We start from the raw sequence: 18405 nt of genomic DNA on the forward strand, positions 1-18405 counted from the left end.
ACATACTTAAGGGTTTGTGGGACTGTGGCAATAATTTGCATCTAGATGATGCATTAGAGGTGCCTTGGCTACAAATGAGCCTTGTAAGTTAAGTGCTTTAATACATATATCAAGAAAATATAAATCTCATGGGAGGTGGGTGCACTTTGGATAATCCAGAGAAATTGCACTGAAAAACAGACATGGGGCACGACCCTGTTTTAAATAGCATTAAACCACCTACCTTTTGAGGAAATAAAGGACCAGCTTTGCAAAGGTGTGGTCATCCTAAGAAAATGCTTGGGGTGGAAGTTGGGAAGAAAAGGGGGGACTAGGAATGGAAATATAGAACCCTTGCAGTCATGATGGAGATTGCAGCAGCTGTAGAGGAAAAAGTTAAAGGGGGATTTCAAGCCACCCCCAGTGGCTGTACCTATGCAGCTACATGAAAAATGCATGTTGGAGTTTGTTTGAGCAACACAACCCACAATGTTCTGTTAATGGCACCATAGCATACATGTGTGTGTCAGATGATAACCAACTGAATGATAATTGCAGAAATACCGACCCAAGACTGTGAGTTTGAGGTGGGACTTTGTGATGCTAACAACACAAAATAAGAGATGGCCCTTGAAATAAGCCACAGGTGGCCCCAGTAGATAAGAGGGTGCATTGGGTGATGGAGTGAAGCTGAACTAAAAGTGTAGCACTTTTAAAAAATTATTTTGTCCAGGTTTCAAATGGAAACCGACAGGATACTGCATCAACAGGCCAGTTTGGATGTTGTTAGGGGGGAAAACACCCATAACTTTTGGTGTCGTCCCCCTTTGACATATTTATTATTATATGCAGGTTTCACATGGAAACAGGTACACCTTGCACAATTTCCGTGAGCTGTCCTGGATGCCATCATTTGGGATAAAATTGGCAGCCGCTTTGCCTACGGTTGTATATGCGCCCCCCCCCCCCCGCTGCTTCTCTATTTCAGAGGGGTCTTACTTAAGAGTTAAAACATTTTTTTTAAGATGCTGACATCATGCCTGGGAAGCGCGTGCTGCAGAATCTCCACCTGCTGGTGCAGGTGCTGCATGGAGGAGGAGGTTCTCTTCCCCCCCCCCCCCAAAATAAAAAACTTTTACATTTTCCTAATTAATGATGGATATTTTTATTGTTTCCCTCCGATCTATTTCTGATAGCAGGGGGCAGGGCTGGTTTTTTTGAGGGGGGGAGAGGACGGGATGCTCCTTCCCCCTCCCCAGTCCCCCTCCCCATATACTGGGGGGGGGGGGGGGAGGCAGGAGGTGACCAGCCCTGGACACTCTCCTCTCTCTCCTCCATCTTCTCTCCCGAGCTCAGCTTCCCCAGCCTGGGACGGTCCCATTGGTCGGGCCACGGGGGGGACGGGCCAGGCTCGGGCCGCTATTCGGCTGCGGGAAGCGGCTGGAAGCGGCGTCCCCCCCACGCCCTCCTCCCAGACGCCCGCGTGCCGCGCCGGGTGGACGCACCCCCGCGAGCTGCGGGGCGCCCGCGCCTCTCCGCAGGGCCGGGGCTGGCGGCGCTCCCCGCGCGAACCCCCCCCCGCGCCCGCAGTGGTGCGGCCCGGAGGTTAGCGGAAGCGGCCGCTCGGCGCTGCCATGTTGAGCTGCCGCCGCCGCCGCTTTGTTGTCGGCTCCATGTAGCAGGGGCCTGGGGAAGGGAGGGGGGATCGAGCCGGAGCCGCCGCCGCAGACCAGGCCGCGAAGGCCCCGGGAGTCCCCGCCATGGAGGCCAACTGGACCGCGTTCCTCTTTCAGGTGAGGCCGCGGGGAGGCCGGACCTCCCCCCGCCCTTCCCTCACCGGCCGGGGCCACTCCGTCCCCGGGCAGCGGCCGCCGCGCAGCGCGCGGTTTCCAGCTAGGCCCGGGGGCTGTCAGTCAGCGCGGCCGCCCGGCCTCCTTCTCCCCCTCCCCCCACCCAGGCCGGCGCGGGAGGGGGGAGCCGCGCGAGGGAGAGGGGATCCCGCGTTATAGCGCTGTGCTGAGCCGGCTATAGCGCGCCGGGCTAAGCCGCCTGCCTCCGCTCCTTGCAGCGGCTGGGGATTCATATGGGGGGGGCTTCTTCTTTTTTTTTTTTTTCCTGGTCAAAAAAATTATTGTCCTCCCAATTTTTATTTTATTTTTTTTGTAAAAATGTTTTGCCGGTTCTTTTTTTTTCTTTTTTTTTTTTTACTCTTTTTATTGCAAATAATAACAATCATTGTGGGGTTCCTGCCCCGAAAACCTCCCCCCCCCCACCTAGATGCAGCAAACACTGTGCGTGTGAGAGAATAAATTAATTCCTCTTGAAACAGCGGGCCTCGGTGACTGAGGAGGGATGTTGTCCTAATTTAAAATAGGATTTAATTTAAAATAGGGAGCGAGAGATGGATTTTTTCCCTAAGAACTGAGTACTAAAAAGAATAGCACGAAAAACCACAGAAGGCGAGAATAATCCCTCCAGTTGCAAACTGAGTCACTGTTTTTGTCTGTATTCAAGACGGCCCTAATGCTCAAAAATACAATACAAAGTTTAATACTCAAAAAGGAAACTGTAAAATACTGAAAAACTCTCTTGCCCTCGTGTTTGTGAACTATAACCTGGATCCTTTGCTCACTGGCTTGTTCTCTAAAACCGTCTGCCACTTTGTAGCTTGAAAATGGGAAATATGTAATTGCAACCCCGCCCCCCCCCGAAAAAAAAAAGCCACACACATCACCTTGTGCAAAGAGGATTATTTTACCTTGAAAATTACAAGCATGGACCCCTTACTTACTCCTTGTCCTGGCTGGCTTTTTGAAAACAACAAAAACATGACATTTGATTGAAAACCTGAATGGAATGAATAAATCTGTAAAGAGAATGCAATGTTTCTTTTTAAAGGAAAAATAATAGTCTTGCAAGTACTAGGAGATGAGTCACTCACTTGGGTGCTCTGCCTCTGAAAACACGCTAAGAAGAATGTTCTCTTAGAAAACAAATCTAACAGTCTGAGCTAGTGCAAATTCAAACTGTATATACAAACTCTTATTTCATGTTAAATCTTTTTGTATTCATTTGTACAACAGGTATGAAACTATAAGTTCCTTATAAGTGCCAGCGATGACACACACAGTTTGGATAAGGATTTATAATTTTTCTCACTCTAGTGGGCAGTGATTTGAACATAAACTTCTTCGTAAAGTTTCCTCATTCTAGGGCCACCTCCCTTTCTTGAGTTAGCAGTTATTCTGTCTCCCCTCAATATACGGTGCTCCCCCTTTAAATATATTTTCAAGAACAACTATTCTTAGAGTGGGGTCTTACAGTTATTTTATGGCTCTGTCTTTTCACAGATATTAAGCATCGGTAATTCAGTTGCTTCATTGTGGGGTTTTTGTTTTGTTTTTTTTTGTTTTGTTTTTAAGTGCATTGTACTTTCAAATACTGACGTCAAACTTTTTAGTTTTGGTTTTAGGGTAGGTATTTCTTCACTTGATTAAGGATTCAGCAGTTTACCTTCTCAAAAATATAATTAATGGTGCATAACTAGTAAGCATCTTTGTAAAGATGTGACATGGAAATTCCCTCCTCTTCCATCCTTCCAGATAATAAAGCTTTAAAACCTTGTAATGACTATTCAGTAGCTTTCGAGTCATTTTGATAAAACAAATGCTTTACAATACTGTTTATCCTAATGTACCTAAACATAGTAGTGATTGGGGAAGTTATAAGTAGTATCTTCTTGTTACTGCCTCATCCCACCCCGTCCCACCAAAACAAGAACAAATCATTAGCAGGCTCATAATTTAAAATCCATTTCGCAAAGCCTCACCTTTATTTTTGTTTGGTAACTGTTAAATATAAAATACTGTGCTGATAGTATACAGATGCAATGTTTACTTCACATGGTTTTCAATTGTGACATCTGTAGAGGAATTTTTTAAAATAATTAAAGGGACTATTTAAAACCCTGTGTGGATAACTGTAATTCTCAGCAAGTTGACTTTGGGGAAATGATTCAATGTCTTAATTTTAGTTTTAATGGCAATTAAATGTATACAGTGAGTTTTTATCCTCCTTTCCTAATAAAGAGATTGATCATGTTTAGGTGTTACCTTGATTAATTTTACCTTTCCAAATATAGATTATACTGAATAAGCAACTTCTGTTCATTTTTTTTATTAGTGTTCTAGCACATGCATATTTTGAAAACCACTTTGTACCTGCCTGGAAAGTGAAAGTTGTATCTGTTAACGTTAGGAGAAATCATCCATCAAACAGGGCATTCAAGATATGACTCACTGATGCTAATTTACTGTTCTGACATGAAGGCTCCAGTGCAAAAATCTCTTAGCCTCTGGCACTGGAAGTTCACAATGCCACATCCTACCACTCTGGGTCATGAAATACAGTTTTTATTTTGTTTGCTATCCTCCTGGAATGAAAGTTTGCTTAGTGAGAGAAATACTGTATTTTGCATGGAAGACTTTTTCTAGGCAATCAAAACATCACAAATGTTGACTTGACATTAATGCTAAGTCAAGTAAAACGGTGCCCTACAAGTGATTAAAAATTATTTGCAAAAGGCAGGCAGCAGGTGCTGTTTCATTCTGTGCATTCCCTCCTCTAACAGCAAGGGAAAAATACAGCCTGATCCCTCTTTAGAAAGCTCTAATATAGAGGATCCTTGGAAACTGAGGAATGCTGCTTGTTGCAGACAGGTTTTGTTAAAAAGGCAATATTGGTAATAACGGTGGAGTATCTGAGAGCCAAGGTAAGCAGCCTTATATAAGAGATGGTTTCATAGCAGACAGCCTTATGAATACATTGTTTCGTGTCAGACGTTTATATTGGTACAACAGAAATAATTGTTTTACCTTGCAGTGCTAATGGTTCTTTAAGGCTTAAAAATGTCCTTAAACTGCATAAGTTTGAACCTTGTCCAAAGGATTTGGACTCCCTATTATCCGATCTGCTAGCTCTCCCTTTGAAATTGTATATCTTGAGCTATCTTAGGATATTAACCACTTGTACTCTGTGTGAAAACACATTTACTATTGCCTGACTGGAAAATGCTTTGAACAGAAAGCTCTAATTAAGTGCATGAAATGTTCTTGAACTCGTGTTTTATATTGTACCCATTTTGGCATCTGTATGTATTACACATCAGCAAGCATCAGTTTATAAAACAGGAGAAAGTAAAACAATACAAAATATCACTTAGGTCATGCAAAAGCTTGATGGGAGAAATGAGCCTTATGCTGTGCTCTAAGTCAGTGACTGTCAACCTTTCCAGACTACTGTACCCCTTTCAGGAGTCTGATTTGTTTTGCATACCCCCAAGTTTCACCTCCGTTAAAAACTACTTGCTTACAAAATCAGACATAAAAATACAGAAGTGTCACAGCACACTATTACTGAAAAATTGCTGACTTTCTCATTTTTACCAGTTAATTATAAAATAAATAAATTGGAATATAAATATTGTACTTGCAGTTCAGTGTGTAGCATATAGAGCAGCATAAACAAGACATTGTCTTTATGAAATTTGAGTCCGAACTGACTTCACTAGTGCTTTTTATGTAGCCTGTTGTAAAACTAAGCAAATATCTGGATGTGTTGATGTATCCCTGGAAGACTTCTGTGTACCCCCAGGGGTATGTGTACCCCTGGTTGAGAAGCAGTGCTCTAAGTTAGCAAACTCAGGCTCTGAGGGAGTTCCACACTTGCACCATTTGCCAAGAATGCCCTTTTTTTCCATCTTCAAGAATGCGTGTTTAGGGTTTGTTAACTGAGGCACCTTGGTATGTCCACACTTAGCCTGGTAACGCTCAACATATTTGTTGCATCCAAAGTTTCTGAATAGACCTAAAAAGTACAGAGAGGTGGACCAGTCACCCTAACTGCTTGTAGTAATCAAAGCAAGTAATGCCATGGACTTTCACACAGAACAACTTGACCTAAACTGTGAACTAGTCTCCCACCAAATAGTATGGGAGTGTTGCAGAGTGGGCATTCTCATCCATGTGGGCTAAGACTTGTGCGCACTTTCAACCCATTTTCAAAGAACATCATTATTGTCTGAAGCTTCAGGATTGGTGAATATGGGAAGACAAAGTGAGTACATGAGCACCCTGAATGAATGAATGGAGTGTTGCGTGGAAGTCTTAAAACCCCTACTTAGATGTACTTAATATTGTAGTCATTGCTTCTGGTTACTGATGTGCTGTAGAGGCAAAAGAAGGAAGGCTTGGATGCCACCAAAATAGAAAGTCACAGATTGCTTCTGTAAATAGTAAAGTCTTCAAAGGGCTTTAAGCAATTGGCTATTGGCTAAAGCTGAAAGGATCTGAATTTGAATATGCTTAATAATGGTACAGATCCTGATTAAAAATTAAAGCTGACAGTCCTGTAGGCTCCAAATCATTACCTAGTTTTACTCAACCTGCAAAGTCCCAAATGTGGGAAGTCCATGTAAAATGAGGTACATAATCACTTAATAAAGGAAAGCACAGAAGAGTAATCTTGGAAAGATGTGGCATTAATCGAAATAAAAGTTTCAGTAAGATCAGTTTCATGCCACAGGCCTGTTCTGTTGCACTGCTGTAACTAAATTGATTTTATAACTGATCTAGTTATACTGGTGCAAAGCCTTACTATAGATACCCTTAAACTGGTTTAAATCATGTTTATAATTATTCAGCTTAATGTTACTTTAAGCTAAATAATATTAAGCATGGTTTAAACCAGTTTGAGTGTCTTTAGTAGGGCTTTGCACCAGTTTAACTAGATCAGTTTTATATCAGTTTAGTTACAGCAGTTGTTCAATATAGACACCACACACCATCTCTGCTACCAGCCTCAGGTAGGAGAGGGTATTGGTCATTGTGGTGTGATAGCCGAGATTTTTCTAGTACTGCTCTCACAGATGCAGCAGTCCAGGTTTGTCAGCATTTGTCAGTTAAATTTATTTTTTTAAAGAATAACTTTTATATCTGTTGTAAATCTGTGCTCTAGAACTCACAAGATTGCTACTAGTGCTTATTGACTAGCCCCCTCTCCCTTTTGTGAAAGAGTTGGTGATAAAGAGAAAAGAAACGTGTCTTTATTCTCATCAGTTTCCATAAGCAAAGAGCACCTTAGAGCATCTTAGTCATTGTGTTAATGCCATGGGAGACTATTTAAATATATAACTCTAAATCTAGAGTTAAACAGTTCTTGAAACAAGTTATTTAAATGTGGTTCCAGCACTGACAAAGTAGTGCAAAGAGAGAGATTCAAGTAAGATGCCTCGTTTCTTCCTGGTTCACTGTGGCTACAGTTTAATTTGTACAGGATTTTTAAATGTAACCATCCACCAGGCTGGTAACACTTGTCTGGCACATTGGTCAACCCCTTCGGTATATCCATAATCTGCCGTCACAGATCTGGTGTATTCTCCATATGATCACTTTTATGTAGGGAGTGTCATTGAGATAGAAATCAAGCAATATGTTAAAAGGCCTGACGAATACCTGGTCATTTGCCATAAGAAATGTTGCCCTCAGGATATGTAACAATTGTTTCATGTGATTGCATTTTCCTACGCTGCAGAGTCTGTGCACAACACATGGATTTAAATGTAAGTGGTTTATCCAATCAGGAAATCATTGTAGTGAGATATTATATAATTTCTTGCACTGGTTAGTTCAGTGACTTTTTGGTCTAAGATTTGCTTTCCTTTGCCTGTAAATGTTTTCAGCATGTCAAAGTGAGCGCCCACCAACAGAAATTCTGAAGTGTGAATGTTTGATTTTAGGCACATGAAGCCTCACATCACCAACAGCAGGCAGCACAGAACAGTTTGCTGCCCCTCCTGAGCTCCGCTGTTGAGCCACCTGATCAGAAGCCGATTCTACCCTTACCAATAACCCAGAAACCTCAGCCTGCACCAGAAACATTAAAGGATGCTATTGTTGGGATTAAAAAGGAAAAACCTAAAACCTCCTTTGTATGCACCTACTGCAGCAAAGCTTTCAGGGACAGCTACCATTTGAGGCGCCATGAGTCCTGCCACACAGGGATAAAGTTAGTGTCACGGCCAAAGAAAACTCCCACCACAATGGTGCCCCTAATCTCAACTATTGCTGGCGACAACAGCCGAACTTCATTGGTTTCAACTATCGCGGGCATCCTGTCAACGGTCACTACATCTTCCTCTGCCACCAACCCCAGCAGTAGTGCTGGTGCAACAGCCATGGCTGTGACTCAGACGGTGAAGAAGCCCAGTAAGCCTGTTAAGAAGAACCATGCTTGTGAGATGTGCGGAAAAGCCTTCCGGGATGTGTACCACCTCAACCGGCATAAGCTATCCCACTCAGATGAAAAACCTTTTGAATGTCCAATTTGTAATCAGCGCTTCAAGAGGAAGGACCGCATGACCTATCATGTGAGGTCTCATGAAGGTGGCATCACCAAACCATACACCTGTGGTGTTTGTGGAAAAGGCTTCTCGAGGTACCATGTAGAAAATCCCAGGCGAGCTCAAGTATTGGCTTTTCGTAATCAAGAAGGGTTAAACTATCATAGCAAGGGGCTAGGAGAACCAGACATCTTAGAAGATTGGTGAGGGGATAAAGAGCCTTGTTTACTTAGGGTGTGGGTCTCAATCTAAGATGATTTGATCATGACTAAAAGCTGTCACTGTTTTATGGTTATTCAATGTTCTGAAATGACCTGATGGCCTCAATCCAGGTCACATGGAAAGGTGTCCACATCGCCGTTGGTGCTAACTGGACTCCTTGTTAGCAATCTTTGTAGGGGTCAAAGATTGGGGCATGGAGACTGATCTGTCGTCTTGCCTTTAACGTAACTCCTTTCAGATCGAGATTGAGGTTCATTGGCAGAGCAGTGTGGGGGAGCTTGCATTGCTGCTGGCTGTGCTGTATCTGTTCTGTGAATAGAGCGAACGTCAATCTCTAGGACTGTTAATGCAACTCCTTTTTACAAGTAGTAAAAATTCACTAACTGTAGCACTTCCTGGTGTATAATAGACACATGACTGAGTTTTAAACTTTGCTGGCTGGGTCCTAGTGTAACCATTTTTGCATTATTCTAGCAGCGGGTTGTTTTATAGGTAAGGGGAGTCTTTTTTTTTTTTTTTTGAAGGGAGGTGGGCTGAAAATGGCAATCAATGCAATGTTCAGTGCTGCTAGCCTAAGAATCATTGCTGTCTATTTGTAACGGTACATGTTCTGTACCTCTGTTCTTTCACAGGCCTGATCACTTAAGCTGTCATGTCAAACACGTTCACTCGACAGAGAGACCCTTCAAATGCCAAGTAAGGGTTAACATGATTTATCAACAGCATAAGTTTAATTGTACAGTTAGTCAATGTCAACTGAGTATTCCACCAAGGACTGTGTTGATTTACATGGTTCCCTTGAATGCAAGGTTTGGAATATGGCTCTGTCCACACTGCTTGTAGTTACTTAGTGTTGTAGTTAAGATCCCAGTGTAGAAGCAGCTTAAGAGGATGATGTGCCTACCATTTGTAAGATTAAAGGCTTATTTGCTCCTTGGAGAATATTCCCAAAACCCTATAGTTCAAGTCAAGTTTGCCTTTAAAAACAGTGTGGCTAAATCCTCAAATTGACATTGATTGCTGAAGCAATGTGTAGGATTTGTTTAGCAATTTTTATAGGTAAAGGCAGTTATGAAAATAGAGTATTTTGCTTGAAATCGAAAGCAAATTGTCATGGTGAAAGTAAGTTGAAGATTAAAAATGATTGTTCAACACTAGTCAAATTCTGCCTCAACTATTCTATGGTTTCGCTTGGAATCATCCATGCACGTTCCAACCTGTCTCTAGTGACTCATCATATTATAAGTAAATGCTTTGAATTAAAAGAATAGCTCTAAAGAAATGCTTTGTCTTCCCTTTCCTGATTTTGGATTGGAACTAAACTAACTGTAGTAAAAAATAATCATAACCAGAACTATACAGTGAAGCCTGTGTAAGAGACCACCCTTGTCTACTGTAGGTATTTGTAAACCATCTATCACTTAGGTATGCAAGACAATCTTCTATTTTAAGAAATTGCTCCAAAGTAGGCCCAGTAGTATAGAGTATTCTTCTGTTCCACACTTATCAGAAGACCATTTCCATTAAGCAATTAGATTATGTTCCGTCTCTTAAATGGTAGCTTGAAATAGGCTTCACTGTAAATCCATGTAAAATCAAAAGGTTTGTCAACATGCCTAAGGTACAGTACCACCTAGAAAATAAAATATACTTTTAAATGGGCCACATGGTCCCCAGTGGAATAAGATGGTCTACACTTAAAAAATGCTGTTGTCCTTCATGTAGACGTGCACTGCTGCCTTTGCCACCAAAGACAGACTGCGGACACACATGGTGCGCCATGAAGGAAAGGTATCGTGTAATATCTGTGGTAAACTTCTGAGTGCAGCGTATATCACCAGCCACTTAAAGACACATGGGCAGAGCCAAAGTATCAACTGTAATACCTGTAAACAAGGCATCAGTAAAAGTAGGTGAACATTTTAAAAACACTTCAGTAAATGTGTGTTCTAAACATCTTGCAACATAAGTTGCCTTTGACTTTCTTAAAATGTAAAATACACCTGTGACTCAGTTTAGATGTTTGCACCTATCAGAAAATAGATCTTTGAAAATGGATTCTTCATGAAAAGCTTCAGATCAACAAATCGGGGTATGTGGAACTGATCTGGAACTAGGAGTATTGTCTTATCTCTTAGAGAAATGCCCTGAAGTGAGAGAGAATAGTTCTTCACTTTTAAGTATGAAGATCCTAACATCTTTGTCTTTCAACTTATGAGTACACTTGGATACATCCTGACCTATTTCCTTAACTGCAAAATAAAAAAAAAAGGGGGGGGGGGAGAATAGTGTCCAAGATTTTAAATTAGTAACAGAATGTGTGTAGATTTTAAAATGACACATTTGCCTTTTATAGCAAAATATTTGAAAACTTGGCAAGTCTTACGTTCAGGATTTTGAGCTTGATCTAAAGCTCAGTGAAGCCAAAGACTCCCACTGATTTCCATGAGCTTTGGATCAAGGCTGTCGGTGTTTTTTCCTTGAAGCATTGGACAAAACAAGCACTTAAAGCAAGGCATTTTCCTGCATTGCCTGATGCGTTTTGGGCATTGGTGGTGGTTGGCCTGTGCTGTACAGGAGGTCAGACTAGACGATTGTAATTCTGGCGTTTAAAATCTGAATATCCTCAGCAGAAATGCTGAATCCTGAACTTCGGAGTGGCAAGTAAATGAAGGAGAGACTGGCTTTCTCTCTCAAAAGTATTTGAAACTTAAATCTACACGTCATGTTGGTGATGTAGACTCCTTTGAAAATCCCAGCCTAAAGGAGTTGAGTGTCTAACCCCTCCCTCTAGGTTCTTTTGAAAATTCCATCCTTAAAACCTTCAAACAGTGTTTTGCCTTTTAGTTCATATTTAATGTGTTCTTTTATTCCCAGAAGTTTGAGGTCAGTTAGAATATCTAGTAAGCTTGACAAATATTTACTGAATTGGATGTGGAAAATAAAATTAAAATGTGAATTATTTTTGAAGTAGGGGTTGTTGGCGTCCTTGTTCCCACAGTACCAACTACTCTGCCTTTCATTATCAGTTCAGTGACCCTAAACAGCTCGCAGGAGGTGTTATGGGACTCACAAAAGGCAGAGATGAAAGTGGCAGGAGCAGCTATGTGGCCAGAGAGTAAATAGCTATTTTCTGATGTGAAGGTGAACTAAAAATATTTTTAATTTTGATTTCAAGAAGGGGTGAGAGGTGTCTTTTTAAGTAATTATTGCTGTGTTCTAACATAACTTGACTCAGCTGCCTCCTTGAGTTCTGGGGAAATCTGATCTGTATGAGTACCATAGAAGCCATTCCATTTTAAAGTCCTGTATTTCATTCTCTTTGTTTATCATCCTTGAGATGTCACTCACTGTGAAAGAGAAATCAGGCAGCTCATAGCTTGCACTTCTCTAGATCTTAGAGAGGTAATTCTACTGAAATACAGCACTAATTAAATGTTTTTAAACACTCCTATCTTTCTCTTTTCAAGATTCTGAACATGTTTTTAATTTAAACAAAAGCCTTCATCCTTTCAGTAGAAAGGAGCATACGTTTCCAAGGTGAATTTGTGTGTGTTTTTACTTGACTGGCGTAGCATGCATGAGTGAGGAGACCAGCAACCAGAAGCAGCAGCAGCAACAACAACAACAACAACAACACGTAACAAACTGGCCTGGAAAGCAGGTAGAGACACTGAGATTATGGGAAGAGGCGGTCAAAGCAAGGAAGAAAGGTAAAACAAAATAACGTAATCTGTTATCTTAATTTACTTGGTTTTTTAAACTCTAGTCTATTTTACAAAAAGAAGTGTTGGAGAGAATGTGAAATGGCAGAAATTGACACATGAAAATTAATTCTTGGTCATAAAAAGAGAGGCTAAAAAAAACTGTGATAACCTTACGTAACATTCACTTCTCAAATGAACTTCTTTACTATTTATCTTCAATCAGATTCTGCCCTTGAATGTGCACGTAAGCCTCCTTTTGCGGTTAATGGGAGCTGTGCCTGTGCTCAAAGGCAGAGTTTGGCCTTTGATTTGTGTGTGATTTCTGGACCTTCTTTAAAACATCACCAGTTGTTAGATCTCACACACACGATTTTTGTGTAGACATCAGTTTCCGTTTAAACAGTTTTCATATCCCTGTTCTTTCCCATTTTATTTCATTCATTTTATTTGTACCCATTGCATAACTGTATTTGTCCACAGTCTGGTGAAATTCATACTTTTTCTTCCATTGCTTGGTGTCATTCTTCTAATTGCAAAATTAACTAGATTACAGTCACTATTGCCAAGATACTGCTCACCTCTACCTATGCTATTGTATTCAAAGTTGAATAGTGCCCTTTTGTTGTTCACTATGCCTGTTGCGTAAGGAATAGATTGCTTCAGTTTAGCATCTCATTTGGAGTATAGTTTGAAATCTCCAGTTACCTCTAGTTTATTCTTTTCACAACCCTTTGGTTTCTAATTTCTGTTATGTGGCTCCCTCTGATTAAATGTATTTCTGCTGTCCATTTATTCCTTTTAATTAACTCTTAATTTTGAACCATAAATATTCTCCACCCATCTTTCCCGTCAAGCTCCTCACAATTCCTCCATATTCTATTAGTTATTCTAGTCCCCTTTTTCTGTACAAGGCAGCTCGCTCCGTTTCTGATTCCTGCTGCCACAAAGATTTTTCTTATTCAGTGATAGAAACAGCCTAACCTTTTTTCTTATAAACCGTGATAACTGAAAAGTATTAGGGTTTATCTGGTTAGTACCCCAATGCTATGGGGATGGAAGACCTAGGAAAACCAAAATGAGGCTTGTTCTGCTCATTCTCTTCTATGTCTTGTTTCTGCTTCCTTCTTTCTTACCATATGTATCGGTCGAAGTGCTTTTAACAAAAACAACTATATTAAAAAGAGGGAAGGTGAGGGGAGGGTGGATGGGGGCGAGGGCCACTAGGGTGGGGGTGGGGAAAGTATTGTGCCAAGTTTTTCAATAAGAGTCAAACTGAAACTGTTCAGTGAAACCTGTGGTGCCCGAAGAGCACCCCTGATATCTGGGGAGGGGATGAGAGGGTGTTATAGCTAAAGAAATCACTCTGTTTGGAAGATGAAACTAGACCAGTCAGTTCCATTCTTGTTCATGGTCCTTTTTCATGCTGGTTCTCATGCATTAGCACCACATGTTGTGCTGGTTTTGCAATACCACAGGGGAATTTTTAAATTCAACAGTTTATTTAATTTCAGATATTTGTTTTGTTTTAAATCCCCCCACACACACGCGTTTGTTTTTTTTTTTTTGTCTCCACACCTGATTATTGACCCTGAACAGTCAACAGTGACCCTCAAATGGGGCTAATGCTGCTGTAAAAGAAAACACGCTCTTAATACATTTGAATAGCCTGTATGGCAAGGGTGGACTCTTGGCTCTTTAGTTTACCTCTTGAAATATGGATATAGACTGACCTAGGTGTCCTACTCTACAAATGTGAAACAAGACACATTTTTAAAAATGCCATAACATTGACACGGAATATATTTTTTCGGTTTCTTTAGCAGTCATCCCTTTCTTTTATCCGCGTCCAACAACCCGCTTCTGTTTTTGGAGCGTTGTTCTATGGCTAACCAGCAGGTGGTGCTGATATCTAGTGGAGTCATCTGCCTCTTCCATGGAGCCTGGCTGTATCTTCTCCACAAAGTGTCCAGCCCTTGCTAGACCCAACTGGGAACAGACCCAGGATCCTCCATCTCAGTGCAGGGTCCTCTTGGTTCTTGCCTGTTCAGCCATAGTCTCTATTGCAAAACAAAGTAAAATATTGGTGTGGAATTGTAGTTAATGTAAAAGCTGAGGAGATAATGGGGGTTATAAGATCTACTGACTGGGTATACTTGAAAATTGCTAAGATAAACTTACCACGATCAGTGGAATAATTTAGCAGAAATAATTAAGACTGAAATAAGCAGGTAAACATTGAAATTAGCTTTGCTTATCAGTCCCTAATAATGACTTTTTAAAACCTTCACAGAATGTCAATTCACCTTTGAGAAGGCTATAGAGTACGTACCATTCGGTATGTACACTCTCTTCTCTACTTATAATGTTCCTCTTGAGAGGATTTTTCTGATTGTACAAATACTGTTTTTGTGAACATCAAAACCCTCTTTATAAGACAACCTCGCTTGACTTCTCAGGAAAGAATTTTGAATTCAAATGAGCTGCATGAAAGTTATATTTATTGTAGGCTGTAGAATGTTAACAGTTAACTTACTAATATTTTCTAAAGAAAATTATTCCAGAACTTGTTCTTGTTTTGTTTTTTTTTAAATCTTGTCCATGGTTTTTTTTATGTGTTAAAACTTTTTGTCTTTTTATGTCTCATTTTTAGAAGCTGCTAACTTGTGCCAAACCTCCACTGCTGCTACTACGCCTGTGACTCTTACTACTCCATTCAATATAACGTCCTCTGTGGCTTCTGGGACTATCACAAACCCAGTCACAGTGGCAGCTGCAATGAGCATGAGAAGTCCAGTAAATGTATCAAGTGCAGTTAATATATCCAGTCCGATGAACCTAGGGCATCCTGTAACTATAACAAGTCCATTATCCATGACCTCTCCATTAACGCTCACAACACCGGTCAATTTACCTACCCCAGTAACTGCTCCAGTGAATATAGCGCATCCAGTCACTATAACGTCTCCTATGAATCTCCCAACACCAATGACGTTAGCAGGTCCATTAAATATAGCAATGAGACCAGTAGAGAGCATGCCTTTCCTGCCTCAAGCCTTGCCCACGTCTCCTCCTTGGTAAAGAATCTCTAAACAGTATTAAAGGGGATTAAAACTGAATCCTTACCAGCAGGTTTTTTTAGTTAATAATAATAATAATAATGTTAATAATAATATAATAATAAAGTCAAACTAAATAACTGGGTTAACGTGCACCAGTTAAAAACCCTAATAGCATCTTTCCCTGTTGATTTGGCTCATTGTGTTCAAACTAGTTTGTAATTTATCACTTTCTTTAAAGCAAGTTTTACCGTTAGCTGATGATGATGATGATGTTGAAATAGGACAGGTGGTTACTTGCCACAGTTAAAAACCAGTCATTAAAAATCAGCATTACTGTTTTATCCCAGAAATTATAAACTAGGAAATGATTTTAATCCAAACACTAGCAAAGACCCCTCCATATGCTTGACAGGGTGGATGGCTAATTTTAACTTGCCAGTTCTAAATCCACTGATTCAGAGCTAGTGTAGTAACTTTGTCTGTGTTAATGTTTTTTTATGAGTAAATGCATTACAATGTTATTTTTTTAATGCATTTTGGAGAAAATATGCATTTTACCTTTGGGAATATGGTAATTTCAGGCAGCATTCCCTATGGGAAAGGTGATACCAGCTCTGATATGCAAAGCATATGATAACTTATCATTCTAACTTCAACATATAATAGGGATTGTGACCTGATATTTGGAGATGTAAATATTACCCAACATATTACCCTAAGGAAAGGTAGCATTCTAGTCAACTTTTTTTTTTTTTTTTGAACTGTTAATGTTTGGTAAGAAACAGCCATGGCTGGCAGAAGAGGAGTTGAAATGTGTGTAAACATGGTCTTTTAACAGTCAAAACCCCATGGGACTCTTATCTAGGAGCAAAAGGAATGTTTTGAATCTTTTATAAAATATTGCTTAAAGCTGGAAGACTCTGGAAGCGCTGGGGTGTGATGTATATGCCCTCTCTTTCCCCATCAGAACCTGTTGATGTTGCAGCAGGGGACAGACGTGTTAGTTGTTCACTAGAAGTTTTTGTCTTATATTAAACTGTATACAGTTTTTATTCTAACCACTAACTAGGTAGGATGCCCCTACAGGACAAGCCAAGAGCATCTTTAATTTCTCCCGTATTTCTTAATCAAGTGTTGTGCAAATCTGTTCAACTTTGTAAATATTTTCAAACATCATTTTTACTTTATTCTTCTATTGTGTTAACACATTTCTATCAATTTGTGGTGGTTGTGGCATGACAGTCTGCGCTGTCCAGCCCAGAAGTACTCCACAGATGGTTACACATGTGCTTTTTATTTCTTAGACTGTTTATCTGTACATAAAGTAGAAAGCAAAATATAGGGAAACAGATATACTTTTTAGACTATCATGTCACATATTCACATTTTTAAAACTTTGTTTAAAAAAGACACCCTAAAACCAAGACTCTACATTTAAAAAAAAAAACAAACACAAATTTAAAGAAGAGTTGAGATGTTTTTATCTTAATGAAGTTGAAAACAATGGAGATTAGTGTGTATGCATCTTACAGAATCCTAGCAGGATTGACTAGTCAAAATGGACTGCTTCCGTTGATACCCTGCCTTGTCAGTATAAGCAGCAAATACCAGACTTCTAGGTCAGGTGACAGGTATCTGTTTCATTATGCGAAATCGTTCTAGGGGCTTGGACTACATAGTAAAACAAAAAATAGAACTTAGTGTAAAATAATTTTATAAATGATCTTTTGTACTTTAGGACATCAAATTGTACAACTTTTGTATATATAAAAGCTTAGGAACTTTCTGTTTAGCAGAAAGGAAACACATTCCTACACTTTTAATGTATATGTTTGTTATAATGTCCATGTAAACATATGCCCTATGTTTGTGCCTTTTAATTAGTTTGTCTCAATAAACAAAAATGTAGAGAAGAATATGTAGCTATGACTTTGTTACCACTGTTTTTACTCCAACAGTACAAAGATCTTTGTTTTCCACAGTAGATCATTGCATGCAGACAGCTACCCGAGTTAAACTGATGTGGCCAAAGTGAGGCATGTAATCAAATGCAGCCCAGCAAAATCTGTCTCTCTCCTTAGCTGCCCAATCGTGATCAAGCATTGCATGCTGGGCTATGTAGTCTCCAAGCCCTACACCTCTATTACATATGAAAGTGATATCCACTTGCACCATTTTTACAAACTAGGTACAGCCTTCTAGCACCTGGCAAGCTGCTACTGTGACTCTCAGTTGGGTGAAGTTTGGGTGTCCCTGAGCTTAAAAAATAACAGCATTAAACAATATGGAAATGTGTACTAGAAATGGTTATGAATTAATTATATAATAAACAACTGTGAGACTTCATTGTATGTTGTCAATTAAGGTAATATTCAGAATGAATCTTTCAGTCCGCTTCTGTGCCCTGACAGTCGCATTTCAGTTCTTACAGAGGAACAAACTCATTAAACACATAAAAGGAAATTCCCTATTGTGCTAGAGAATGGATGTTTCTTGAATAATTCTGAAACCACTAACCATACTGCTCCTAGCAGAAAGTACAACAGAAGAGGCAAAGGGTATTGTCTTTCCCTTTTTATTTTAACTGGCTCAGCTCAAAGTTATCTGATTTATATCTAAAAGGCTGCATTAAATCATCTTCAACCTGTCTCATTCTTAATTGGGTAATTTTTTTTTTTTTTTTTTTTTTACTGAATACAACTTTTTCTCCTAAGGTGTGCTGCTCAGCTGTCCCTATTCCAACATTAATTTTACTTGTATGGCCATCTCACAGAATACTTCAAGCTAGTTTTGATAAATTAAAGTTAACTAATTACACTTTATATATTGCATCCTACCTTTAGATGAACTGATTTGGTTAAAGTGTAGAAAGGTAACAAGGTCAGCCACTGTAAATACATGATGTACTGCGGCAAAGCCGATGGATGGCTTATGGGGCAACTTGGGCCATTTCACTGCTGGTCTAACTTTATTTTAAATGACAAAGGCACAGTGGAAATTGTTAATCTGGAGCAGCCATCTAGATCTGTTCCCTTGAGTT

General features: G+C 40.0%; 1 protein-coding gene across 5 annotated transcripts; it reads left to right on the forward strand.

Annotated features, from left to right (window-relative positions):
• The first annotated feature begins 1592 nt into the window (after nucleotides 1-1592).
• On the forward strand, nucleotides 1593-17712 carry VEZF1 (vascular endothelial zinc finger 1). Of its 5 annotated transcripts, none has more exons than XM_074974442.1 (7): nucleotides 1593-1772; nucleotides 7775-8580; nucleotides 9232-9295; nucleotides 10325-10508; nucleotides 12175-12312; nucleotides 14597-14641; nucleotides 14957-17712. In XM_074974442.1, the coding sequence occupies exons 1-7, from the start codon at nucleotides 1740-1742 to the stop codon at nucleotides 15382-15384; spliced, it is 1698 nt and encodes a 565-aa protein (XP_074830543.1). In that variant the 5' UTR covers nucleotides 1593-1739; the 3' UTR covers nucleotides 15385-17712. The 5 variants fall into 5 exon arrangements, with proteins under 5 accessions (XP_074830543.1, XP_074830544.1, XP_074830545.1 ...); XM_074974444.1 differs by having other exon boundaries at nucleotides 1597-1772; nucleotides 7775-8472; nucleotides 14957-15456; XM_074974443.1 differs by lacking the exon at nucleotides 14597-14641 and having other exon boundaries at nucleotides 1594-1772; nucleotides 14957-17711.
• Nucleotides 17713-18405: the final 693 nt, after the last annotated feature.

This window comes from Natator depressus, chromosome 17 (genome assembly GCF_965152275.1).
Source record: "Natator depressus isolate rNatDep1 chromosome 17, rNatDep2.hap1, whole genome shotgun sequence".
Lineage (NCBI taxonomy): Eukaryota > Metazoa > Chordata > Testudines > Cheloniidae > Natator > Natator depressus.